This window comes from Scyliorhinus torazame, chromosome 13 (genome assembly GCF_047496885.1).
Source record: "Scyliorhinus torazame isolate Kashiwa2021f chromosome 13, sScyTor2.1, whole genome shotgun sequence".
NCBI lineage: Eukaryota > Metazoa > Chordata > Chondrichthyes > Carcharhiniformes > Scyliorhinidae > Scyliorhinus > Scyliorhinus torazame.
In genome coordinates this window covers 183,586,674-183,599,041 of record NC_092719.1, presented here as the reverse complement: position 1 = coordinate 183,599,041, position 12,368 = coordinate 183,586,674, and the positions used below count along the sequence as shown (strand labels likewise).

Sequence of the window (12,368 nt, the reverse complement as noted above, 5' to 3'; positions counted from 1 at the left end):
GAAATAATTGTCCCTCTGGACCCTTTTGTATCTCTTTCCCCCCCCCCCCCCCCCACCTTAAACCTATGCCCTCTAGTTTTATACTCCCTTACCTTTGGGAAAAGATGCGACCACTGTCATTAGTGCCTCCCATAATGTGGCGGCGGTCACTCAGCTCCACTTAGCCCGACTGGAGGCCCCCACCCGCTCGCACACCTCCTTATCTGCTAGCAACCCCATGTCTAATCTCCATCAAGGGCACTGGGCCCCACCGCAGTCCACTTGCAAGCCCACCTAGTATGGCACGTGGTCAGAGACGACAATCTCTGAATACCCCGAGTCAGCCACCCCACCAGCGAAGTCTTATTCACCACAAAGTAATCAACCTTCGAGGACACCCTATGCACATAGAACATAGAACAATACAGCATAGTACAGGCCCTTCAGCCACAATGTTGTGCCAACCATTTATCCTAATCTAAGATCAACCTAACCTACACCCCTTCAATTTACTGCTGTCCATGTGCCTGTCTAAGAGCCGCTAAATGTTCCTAATGACTCTGACTCTACCACCTCTGCTGGCAATGCATTCTGCACACCCACCACTCTCTGTGTAAAGGACCTACCTCTGACATCTTCCTGTACCTTCCTCCAATCACCTTAAAGTTATGTCCCCTCATGACAGCCATTTCCACCCTGGGGAAAAGTCTCTGGCTATCCACTCTATCCATGCCTCTCATCACCTTGTACACCTCTATCAAGCCACCTCTCTGCCTTATTCGCTCCAGTGAGAAAAGCCCGAGCTCCCTCAACCTTTATTCATAAGACATAGAATCATAGAATCATAGAAGTTTACAGCATGGAAACAGGCCCTTCGGCCCAACCAGTCCATGCCGCCCAGCTTTTACCATTAAGCTAGTCCCAGTTGCCCGCACTTGGCCCATAACCCTCTATACCCATTTTACCCATGTAACTATCTAAATGCTTTTTAAAAGACACAATTGTACCCGCCTCTACTTCTACCTCTGGCAGCACATTCCAGACACTCACTACCCTCTGAGTGAAGAAATTGCCCCTCTGGGCCCTTCTGAATCTCTCCCCTCTCACCTTAAACCTATGCCCTCTAGTTTTAGACTCCCCTACCTTTGGGAAAAGATGTTGACTATCTACCTTATCTATGCCCCTCATTATTTTATAAACCTCTGTGAGATCACCCCTAAGCCTCCTACGCTCCAGGGAAAAAAGTCCCAGTCTATCCAGCCTCTTCTTATAACTCGAACCATCAAGTCCCGGTAACATCCTAGTAAATCTTTTCTGCACTCTTTCTAGTTTAATAATATCCTTTCTATAATAGGGTGACCAGAACTGCACACAGTATTATAAGTGTGGCCGTACCAATGTCTTGTACAACTTCAACAAGACGTCTCAACTTCTGTATTCAATGTTCTGACCAATGAAACCAAGCATGCCGAATGCCTTCTTCACCACCCTGTCCACCTGCGACTCCACCTTCAAGGAGCTATGAACCTGTACTCCTAGATCTCTTTGTTCTATAACTCTCCCCAACGCCATACCATTAACTGAGTAGGTCCTGGCCTGATTCGATCTGCCAAAATGCATCACCTCACATTTATCTAAATTAAACTCCATCTGCCATTCGTCGGCCCACTGGCCTAATTGATCAAGATCCCGTTGCAATCCTAGATAACCTTCTTCACTATCCACTGTGCCACCAATCTTGGTGTCATCTGCAAACTTACTAAACATGCCTCCTAAATTCTCATCCAAATCATTAATATAAATCACAAATAACAGTGGACCCAGCACCGATCCCTGAGGCACACCACTGGTCACAGGCCTCCAGTGTGAAAAACAACCCTCTACAACCACCCTCTGTCTTCTGCCGTCCGGTCCAGCCAATTTTGAATCCAATTGGCAACCTCACCCTGGATCCCGTGAGCTTTAACCTTCTGCAACAATCTACCATGCGGTACCTTGTCAAAGGCTTTGCTAAAGTCCATGTAGACAACGTCTACTGCACTGCCCTCATCTACCTTCTTGGTCACCCCCTCAAAAAACTCAATCAAATTTGTGAGACATGATTTTCCACGAACAAAGCCATGCTGACTGCCCCAAATCAGTCCTTGCCTCTCTAAATGCTTGTAGATCCTGTCTCTCAGAATACCTTCTAGCAACTTACCTACTACAGACGTTAGGCTCACCGGTCTGTAGTTCCCAGGCTTTTCCCTGCTGCCCTTCTTAAACAAGGGCACAACATTCGCCACTCTCCAATCTTCAGGCACCTCACCTGTGGCTGCCGATGATTCAAATATCTCTGTTAGGGGACCCGCAATTTCCTCCCTAGCCTCCCACAACATCCTGGGATACATTTCATCAGGTCCCGGGGATTTATCTACCTTGATGCGCTTTAAGACTTCCAGCACCTCCTCCTCTGTAATATGCATACTTCTCAAGACATCACTATTTATTTCCCTTAGTTTCCTAACATCCATGCCTTTCTCCACCGTGAATACCGCTGAGAAATATTCATTCAGGATCTCACCCAACTCTTGTGGCTCTGCACATAGATGTCCTTGTTGATCCTTAAGAGGCCCTACTCTGTCCCTAGTTACTCTTTTTCCCTTTATGTATCTGTAGAAGCTCTTTGGATTCTCCTTTGCATTATTTGCCAAAGCAATTTCATGTCCCCTTTTTGCCCTCCTGATTTCCCTCTTAACTCTATTTCGACAATCTCTATACTCTTCAAGGGATCCACTTGATCCCAGTTGTTTATGTACGTCATATGCCTCCTTCTTCTTTTTGACCAGAGTCTCAATATCTCGAGTCATCCAGGGTTCCCTACTTCTACCAGCCTTGCCCTTCACTCTAAAGGGAATGTGCTTACCCTGAACTCTGGTTAACACATTTTTAAAAGCCTCCCATTTACCAGCCGTCCCTTTGCCTGCCAACAGTCTCCCCAATCTACCTCTGAAAGCTCCTGTCTGATACCATCAAAATTGGCCTTGCCCCAATTAAGAATTTTAACTCTTGGGCCAGACTTATCATTCTCCATAGCTATCTTAAAACTAATGGAGTTATGGTCACTTGTCCCAAAGTGATCCCTCACTAACACTTCTGTCACTTGCCCTTCCTTATTTCCCAAGACGAGGTCAAGTTTTGCCCCCTCTCTAGTCGGTCCATCCACATACTGAATAAGAAATTCCTCCTGAATACACTCAACAAATTTCCCTCCATCCAAGCCCCTAATGCTATGGCTGTCCCAGTCAATGTTGGGAAAGTTAAAGTCCCCTACTATTACCACCCTATTATTCTTGCAGCTATCTGTAATCTCCTTACATATTTGCTCCTCAATTTCCCGCTGACTATTTGGGGGCCTGTAGTACAGTCCTATCAAGGTGATCTCTCCCTTCTTATTTTTCAGTTCCACCCATATAGACTCAGTGGGCGAACCCTCGGATATATCCCCTCTAAGTACTGCCGTGATGTTCTCCCTAATCAAAAACGCCACTCCCCCTCCTCTCTTACCTCCTGTTCTATCCTTTCTATAGCATCTGTACCCCGGAACATTGAGCTGCCAGTCCTGCCCCTCCCTGAGCCATGTTTCAGTCAGAGCTATAATATCCCAGTCCCATGTGCCCATCCATGCCCTGAGTTCACCCGCTTTGCCCGTCAGGCCCCTTGCATTGAAATAAATGCAGTTTAATGTAGACTTTCCTTGCTCTCTGCCCTGCTTTCTCTGGTCATGCTTTACACCATCTCCCTTCCTGCCTTTTGTTTCCGTCCCCACTGACTTCCTACATCGGTTCCCATCCCCCTGCCACATTAGTTTAAACCCTCCCCAACTGCACTAGCAAACACCCCCCCGAGAACATTGGTTCCGGTCCCACCCAGATGCAGACCGTCCGATTTGTACAGGTCCCACCTCCCCCAGAACCGGTCCCAATGTCCCAGGAATTTGAAACCCTCCCTCTTGCACCATCTCTCAAGCCACGTATTCATCCTAGCTATCCTGTCATTCCTACTCTGACTATCACGTGACACTGGTAGCAATCCTGAGATTTGAGGTCCTACTTTTTAGTTTAACTCCTAACTCCCTAAATTCTGCTTGTAGGACCTCATCCCGTTTTTTACCTATATCGTTGGTGCCTATATGCACCACGACAGCTGGCTGTCCACCTTCCCCCTCCAGAATGCCCTGCAGCCGCTCCGAGACATCCTTGACCCTTGCACCAGGGAGGCAACATACCAACCTGGATTCTCGTTTGCGTCCGCAGAAACGCCTGTCTATTCCCCTTACAATTGAATCCCCTATCACTATAGCTCTGCCACTCTTTTTCCCGCCCTTCTGTGCAGCAGAGCCAGCCACGGTGCCATGAACCTGGCTGCTGCCACCTTCCCCTGGTGAGCCATCTCCCCCAACAGTTTCCAAAACGGTAAATCTGTTTTGGAGGGAGATGACCGCAGGGGATCCCTGCACTGCCTTCCTACTCTTCCTCTGTCTGTTGGTCACCCATTCCCTATCTGCCTCAGTAATTTTAATCTGCGGTGTGACCAACTCACTGAATGTGCTATCCACAACTTCCTCAGCATCGCGGATGCTCCAAGGTGAATCCATCCGCAGCTCCAGAGCCGTCAAGCGGTCTAACAGGAGCTGCAGTTGGACACACTTCTTGCAGATGAAGGAGTCAGGGACACCAGAAGGGTCCCTGACTTGCCACATCTCATAAGAGGAGCATGACACGGGTCTGAGCTCTCCTGCCATGACTTAAACCTGAAGTTAAATTTGAACTACACTACACAGCTAAGAGAAAGTCAAAGAGAGAAAAATCACTTACCAGTCACAAGCCAATCACTTACCTGCTGGCTGTGATGTAATTGCTCCCGAGACTCCCTCACAGGTCTGCTTATCTGCACCTCCTTAAGATGAGCACCAAATTCCCTGAACTAGTTAATTAATTTACTTAATTAATTGGATTTTTTTTTTTTTTTGGAAACTCAACCCCAAACACCAAACTCCAAAAAACACAGCCCTCACTCACCTCTTACCCAAACTCAGCCTTACCCAAACTCAGATACACTCTGTTTGCTTCCAGCACTCCTTTTCTAAAGGCACTTCAGCCACACCTTTTGTATCCTTCCTGATTTACAGTCAGCCAATAGGCCTGCTCCCGAAACTGATCACCCGAAACTAACAGCTTACCTGCAAGGTAAGGAAGTTTTTAAACAGTAATTACCTCTCCCAGGCCGCAAACATTTAAACTCTCCGCTCTGACTCGCAGCTCCCGCGCTTTTTAAATCTCCCGCGCTGTTTTCAATGTCCCGGCTCTCTCTCTCTCCCGCTCCCAGCTGACCTGCAAGGTAAGGAGGTTTTTAAACAGTACTTACCTCTCCCAGGCCGCAAACGTTTAAACTCTCCGCTCTGACTCGCAGCCCCCCGCGCTTTTTAAATCTCCCGCGCTGTTTTCAATGTCCCGGCTCTCTCTCTCTCCCGCTCCCAGCTGACCTGCAAGGTAAGGAGGTTTTTAAACAGTACTTACCTCTCCCAGGCCGCGAACTTTTAAACTCTCCGCTCTGACTTGCAGCTCCCGCGCTTTTAAAATCTCCGGCGCTGTTTTCAATGTCCCGGCTCTCTCTCTCTCCCGCTCCCAGCTGACCTGCAAGGTAAGGAGGTTTTTAAACATGCCCTCCAGTCCAGGCAGCATCCTGGTAAATCTCCTCTGTACCCTCTCCAAAGCATCTACATCCTTCCTATAATGAAGCGACCAGAACTGGACACAATATCCCAAGTGTAGTCCAGGGTTTTATACAGCTTCAGCAAAACCTTGCGGCTCTTAAACTCAATCCCCCTGTTAATGAAAGCCAACACACCATACGCCTTCTTAACAACCCCATAAACCTGGGTGGCAACTTTGAGGGATCTATGTACATGGACCCCAAAATCCCTCTGTTCCTCCACACTTCCAAGAATCCTGCCTTTAACCTTGTATTCAGCATTCAAATTCAACCTTCCAAAATGAATCACTTCACATCTGCCACTGCTCAGCCCAGCTCTGTATCCTGTCAATGTCCTGTTGTAACCTGTAACAACCCTCAACACTATCTACAACTCCCCCAATCTTCGTGTCATCGGCAAACTTACTAACCCACCCTCCCACTTCCTCATCCAAGTCATTTATAAAAACCACAAAGAGCAGAGGTCCCAGAACAGATCCTTGTGGGACACCACTGGTCACCGACCTCCAGGTGGAATACTTTCCATCCACTACCACTCGCTGTCTTCTTTTGGCCAGCCAATTCTGTATCCAGACAGCCAAATCTCCCTATATCCCATGCCCCCTAACTTTCTGAATGAGCCTACCATGGGGAACGTTATCAAATGCCTTACTGAAATCCATATACACCACATCCATTGTCCGACCTTCATCAATGTGTCTCGTCACATCCTCAAAGAATTCAATGAGGCTTGTGAGGCATGACCTGCCCCTCACAAAGCCATGCTGACTATCTTTAATCAAACAATGTTTTTCTAAATAACCATAAATCCTGTGCGGGATTCTCCCAGCCCGGCGCCGGAGAATCCCCGCAACCGCGGCATGCCGCCCTGACGCGATTCTCCGCAGAGCGTAGAATCATCGCCATTGGCACCAGCGCGTTTGGCGTGGCGCCGGTCGCGGGCCGCTCTACGCGGCCGAGCCGCCGATTCTCCGGCCCAGATGGGCCGAGCGGCTGCTCTAAAAAGGCAGAGTCCCGCCGGCTCTGTCCACACCTGGTTGCAGCCGGCGGGAAATCTGCGCGCAGGGTTGGGGGGCTGCCTGTGGCGGGGGGGGGGGGGGTCTCTGGCCCCGGGGGGGGCCTCCGATGGGGCTTGGCCCGCGATCAGGGTCCACCGATCGGCGGGCCAGCCTCTCGCTCCCCGGGCCTATTTTCTTGCCCGGTGGCCCCTGAACTCCTGCGCCATATTGCATCGGGGTCGGCGTGTTGAGGGAGGCCACCGCGCATTCGCGGGTTGGCGCCGGCACCACTGTTCATGTCCTAGTTGACGCCAGCACACTGCGCATGCGCGGGTCCCGTGGTGCACAGTTCGCGCTGGGATGGGAGGCTGGAGCGGCGTGAACCGCTCCAGCGCCATGCTGGCTCCCTGTAGGTGCCAGAATTGGTACTCCCAGCGGACCGTTCACGCCATCGTGAAACGCGACGGCGTTTCCGACCGTGTGGACACTCTGCTGCCGAATGGGAGAATCCCACCCCCTATCTCTCAGAATCCTTTCCAATATTTTGCTCACCAGACGTAAGACTGATGGGTCTGTAATTCCCAGGGATTTACCTATTCTCTTTCTTAAAGAGGGGAACACCATTCACCTCCCTCCAAGCATTCGGTACTACTCCAGTGGAGAGTGAGGACGCAAAGACCATCGCCAACGGCTTAGCATTCTCTCCCTCGCTTCCCGTAGTAACCTTGGGTATTTCCCGTCAGACCCAGGGGACTTATCTATCCTGATGCTTTCCAAAATTTCCAGCACATCCTCCTTCTTAATCTTAACCTGTTTGAGTCTATTAACCTGGTTCACACTGTTCTCCTGTGCAACAAGGGTCCTCTCTCTGGTGAATACTGAAGCAAAATATTCATTTAGGGCCTCCCCACCTTCTCAGACTCCACTATCCCTGATCGGCTCTACTCTCACTCTGATCATCTTATTTCTCACATAAGTGTAGAATGGGAGAAGTATGAAAATTCCTTCGTCCTCGGTCTCCCAAACCTCCATGTGTCCACCCCCGCCATGCGTTCCATGAACCCCTTCAGCTCCTTCGCCACTGTCACTATAGGAAGGATGTGGAAGCATTGGAAAGGGGGCAGCACGGTAGCCTTGTGGATAGCACAATTGCTTCACAGCTCCAGGGTCCCAGGTTCGATTCCAGCTTGGGTCACTGTCTGTGCGGAGTCTGCACATCCTCCCCGTGTGTGCGTGGGTTTTCTCCGGGTCTCCGGTTTCCTCCCACAGTCCAAAGATGTGCAGGTTAGGTGGATTGGCCATGCTAAATTGCCCTTAGTGTCCAAAATTGCCCTTAGTGTTGGGTGGGGTTACTGGGTTATGGGGATAGGGTGGCGGTGTTGACCTTGGGTAGGGTGCTCTTTCCAAGAGCCGGTGCAGACTCGATGGGCCGAATGGCCTCCTGCACTGTAAATTCTATGATTCTATGATTCAGAGGAGATTTACCAGAATGTTGCCTGGTATGGAGGGAAGATCTTATGAAGAAAGGCTGAGGGACTTGAGGCTGTTTTCATTAGAGAGAAGAAGGTTAAGAGGTGACTTAATTGAGGCATACACGATGATCAGAGGATTGGATAGGGTGGACAGAGAGCCTTTTTCCTCGGATGGTGATGTCTAGCACGAGGGGACATAGCTTTCAATTGAGGGGAGATAGATATAAGACAGATGTCAGAGGTAGGTTCTTTACTTGGAGAGTAGTAAGGGTGTGGAATGCCCTGCCTGCAACAGTAGTGGACTCGCCAACACTAAGAGTATTCAACTGGTCATTAGATAGACATATGGACGATAAGGGAATAGCGTAGATGGGCTTTAGAGTGGTTTCACAGGTCGGCGCAACATCGAGGGCCGAAGGGCCTGTACTGCGCTGTAATGTTCTATGTTCTCTGTTCTATGTCGACACCCTCCCCGACCGTGGACTCGACCAGTCCAATCTCAGCTCGATAACCGTATTAAAGTGTCCCCCCCCCCCACTCCCAATAATCAGCCGGTGCAAGTCAGGATCCAGGATCTTCCCCAACAGCCGCCTCAGAATTCAACGTCATCCTAACTTGGGGCATAAACGTTCATCAGGACCACTGGCATCTCCTTCAATTTCCCACTCACCATCACGAACCTCCCGCCCCCCCCTCCGAGTCTGCAACTATATTCCCCACCTCAAATGCAACCCGCTTATTTATCAGCACCACCCACCCCCACGTCTTCATAGCCAACCCTCAGTGAAAAAATTGCCCTTCCGACCCTTTCCTTAGCCTAGTATGGTCCCGATCTTCAAATGGGTTTCCTGTAAAAATGCTACATCCACCCTCGGATGTCCAACGTCATCAACTCCCTTCTTATTGCACGTCAACAGCCCCACTCCCGTCATCACTCCCCCCGCTCCCCTAAACAAAATGACAATCCCATCCCCCTCTAATACTCTGACCACCTGCTCACCCCCCACTGCACTCTGTGAACTAGCTTGCCCAGCTAGCCTGACGCCAAGCATCCTACCTCTCACTGATCATCAGCCCTCCCTCCACTCGCATATTTCCATAGTGCAAACAACAATAACAATAATAAGAAAAAAAAGGTGCACTCACCCTCCACGGTCCTCTGGCCTCCCACCAAAGAACGCCATAAAAAAGATAAACGGCCCCTGAGGAAAAAGAGGTTCTCCCCTAACCATCACCCAAAAAAGAACACAAAGCAATACAACGAAAAAGGCAGGGAGAACCAACGCCACCTCACACTTCGCCCAAAATTCAATGTCCTCCCTCTCCTGTTCATTGTCTCTCAAAAACTCTGTTGCCTCCTCTGATGTTCCAAAATAATACTCACAGCCATTGTGGATCACCTAAAGGTGGGCCAGGTTCAGCATCCTGAACTTCACCCCCTTCTTAAAGAGGGCAGCCTTGACCCGGTTGAATTCAGCTCTCCTCTTGGCCAGTTCTGCACCCAGGTCCTGGTACCCGGAGCTTGTTACCCTCCCAGGTACATCTCTTCGACTGCCTGGCCCATCGCAAGATCTTTTTAATCTAAGAACCGGTGTAGCCTCACCACCATTCACCTGTGGCTTCCTCATCAGCGCCAGATCGGCCTCCAGGGGCCAGTCAAAGGTTCCCTCCCCCATCAGCCGCTCAACGTTTTGGCTATATAAGAGCCTGCGTCCACTCCCTCGATGCCCTCCGACATCCCAACTATTCTCAAATTCTGCCTCCGGGAGCGGTTCTCCAAATCCCCCACTTTCTCCTTCAGCCGCTTCTGGGTCTCCCTTAACATCCCAATTTCGCCCGCCAATGAGGTAAGCTGCTCCCCCACCGCTCCTTCACTTTCTGGATCACCTGGCTCTTGATCTCCAGCCTCAGCTCCACACGGTTGATCGGGGTCTACCCCCTTCGCCAGGTCCTCCTGAGCTTCCCTCCTCTGCTAACTGAACATTTAGTTCAGAAAGCCCACCAACTGCCCCATCGACTATTGGTCTGGTAGGGCCGACTCTTTACTCTCAGTCATCTTTCCCTGAGTCACGCAAAGAGTTTCTTGGTCTTGCAGCTCCTTCCTTCTAGACCCACTTCTGGTCCACGGATCCATCCACCGACCTCACCAGTGGAGTATAACTTTCCTCCACCACCTCTACACCTTTTTTCTCCAAAACATCCACCCGGCAACTGGGGAAAAGGACTGAAAAAAACTCTTCAGGCAGGAGCTGCCAAATGTGCGACCACTCCTTCTATGGCCGCCACCGGCCGTTGGTTAAGATTATATTCATTGGAGTTTAGAAGAGTGCAAGGGAATCTCATAGAAACTTCTAAAATTCTAACAGGATTAGACTGAGAAAGAATGTTCCCGATGGTGGAAGAGTCCAAAACTAGGGGTCATAGTTTGAGCATAAGGGGTAAACCTTTTAGGACTGAGGTGAGAAGAAATAAATGTCTTCACCTAAAGAGTGGTGAATCTGTGTATTTCACTACCACAGAAAGTAGTTGAGGCCAAAACATTGCGTAATTTCAAGAAGGAGTTAGATATAGCTCTTGGGGCTTAAGGGATCAAGGGATATGGGGGAGAAGGCTGGATCAGGATATTTAACTTGATCAGCCACGATCATAATGAATGGCAGAGCAGGTTTGATGGGCCAAATGGCCTCCTCCTAATTCTATTTTCTATGCATGTTTCTATGTAAGAACTTCATAGCCAATGGATTGCTTCTGAAGTGTCATCAATGTGAGTAAATGCTGTAGCCGGTTTTCTGTTGTTTTTCCTTGGCTCTCCAGGGAACATGTTGGGGTGAGGGGCCGGGGAGAAGGGGAAGGAGGAGGTCTACTTCGCTGTTTACACTCAACAGCCGAGCTGTTTAGACTCAACAGCCGAGCAAGCCATCACATTAGCCAGCTTGACCAGCTTGTTTTTTCCTGCCTGCCATTTTTGTGTGTTTGAATTTGTGAACAACAAGTCCCACAAACAAGCTAATTTAGAGTGACCCGGTCTGTTTTTTTTGGTTTTGTGAAGGGTGTATGTATGCAAGGACAATGGGAAAACTACCTTGTTCCTCTTTGAAAGAGGTCATGAGATCTTTTACCCATGTGAGAGGGCACACGGTCTTGGTTTAAAATCTTGATAAAATGAAGTATCACAATGGAAGAGAAGCAGGGAGGCACAATGCTTATTTCTGTTGTGATTTATGCAACAAAAGGTCAACAGGACACTTGACATGATTTTATTCAATTCAGCAAAGATTACAGGAATTTTGAGGGACTGTTAATTGTTATGTCTTCTCCAGGACTAATAGTCGAAAAGAACATGTAAGAAAGAAGATGTCAGAGCAAAACAGCAGAAAGAAAGACAACTTGTAAGTTGACGATGACTATTTTTCAGTGTCTTGAGCTGTATCTGTCATATATTGCAATAGAAGGTTAAATGTGTTATTTATAACTTTATATTGTCTTTGCTACATTGCATTAATTAGCAACACCAATGCCTATACAACATATCTTTGCTACGTTGTGGGGTCCTACCCAGGACAGTGGCATGGGCACAACATTTGGGGCAGGATTCTCCGTTCCCCGCCACTAAGATCGGGAATCCTGAATAGGCAGAATCTCCTGGGATAAGGGTCCCGTGGCTGCACTTCCCCTTCCAGATCTGGGCAACCTGAAGATCACTCTTGCTACGATGAGTTCAGGCAGCCGTCTGTTCAAGATCTTCATCCTGGTCAGACCTGTTGAAAGTCTGAAGTGGCTCTCACTCAGAACTGCTCTGCTTTAAGCTGGTGAGCTTAATGGTTTAAACACAGCTGCCAGGAGGTTTGTGTATTTATCGTTCTCTTTGTGCTTGAATATATCTGATGTACCCTCCATTGATTCCAACCACAATGTTCATACACAATCTTGTAAGATTGACAACTGCTTTCCACTTCAAAGCAGCCCCTGGATCCTGGGATTGGGGCGTCCATTCAAAATGGTGGCTCGACCCCAGTAACCGCAGGGAAAATGCCATGTTTGCACTATACATATGTTGGCATAATCAAGCCATGACAATCTCACCCCAGCAATACTCCTAGGGCCAGCGGGACACAGTCCCGATTCTCTGCTGCCGGGACTACTTAGCCTCTGGAATGGAGAATCC

General features: G+C 49.1%; 1 protein-coding gene across 5 annotated transcripts in view; it reads left to right on the top strand.

The window, feature by feature from the left end:
- hdac11 (histone deacetylase 11) overlaps positions 1-12,368 on the top strand; it is a 278,425-nt gene that overhangs the window by 11,263 nt on the left and 254,794 nt on the right. For all 5 annotated transcript variants that reach the window (XM_072472541.1, XM_072472538.1, XM_072472542.1 and 2 more), the window contains exon 2: positions 11,524-11,592. Coding sequence is in view for 3 of the 5 variants with exons in the window: in XM_072472538.1 (XP_072328639.1) it covers positions 11,558-11,592 (35 nt within the window). In the remaining 2 variants the exon portion in view is untranslated. The remainder of the gene's footprint in view (positions 1-11,523; positions 11,593-12,368) is intronic.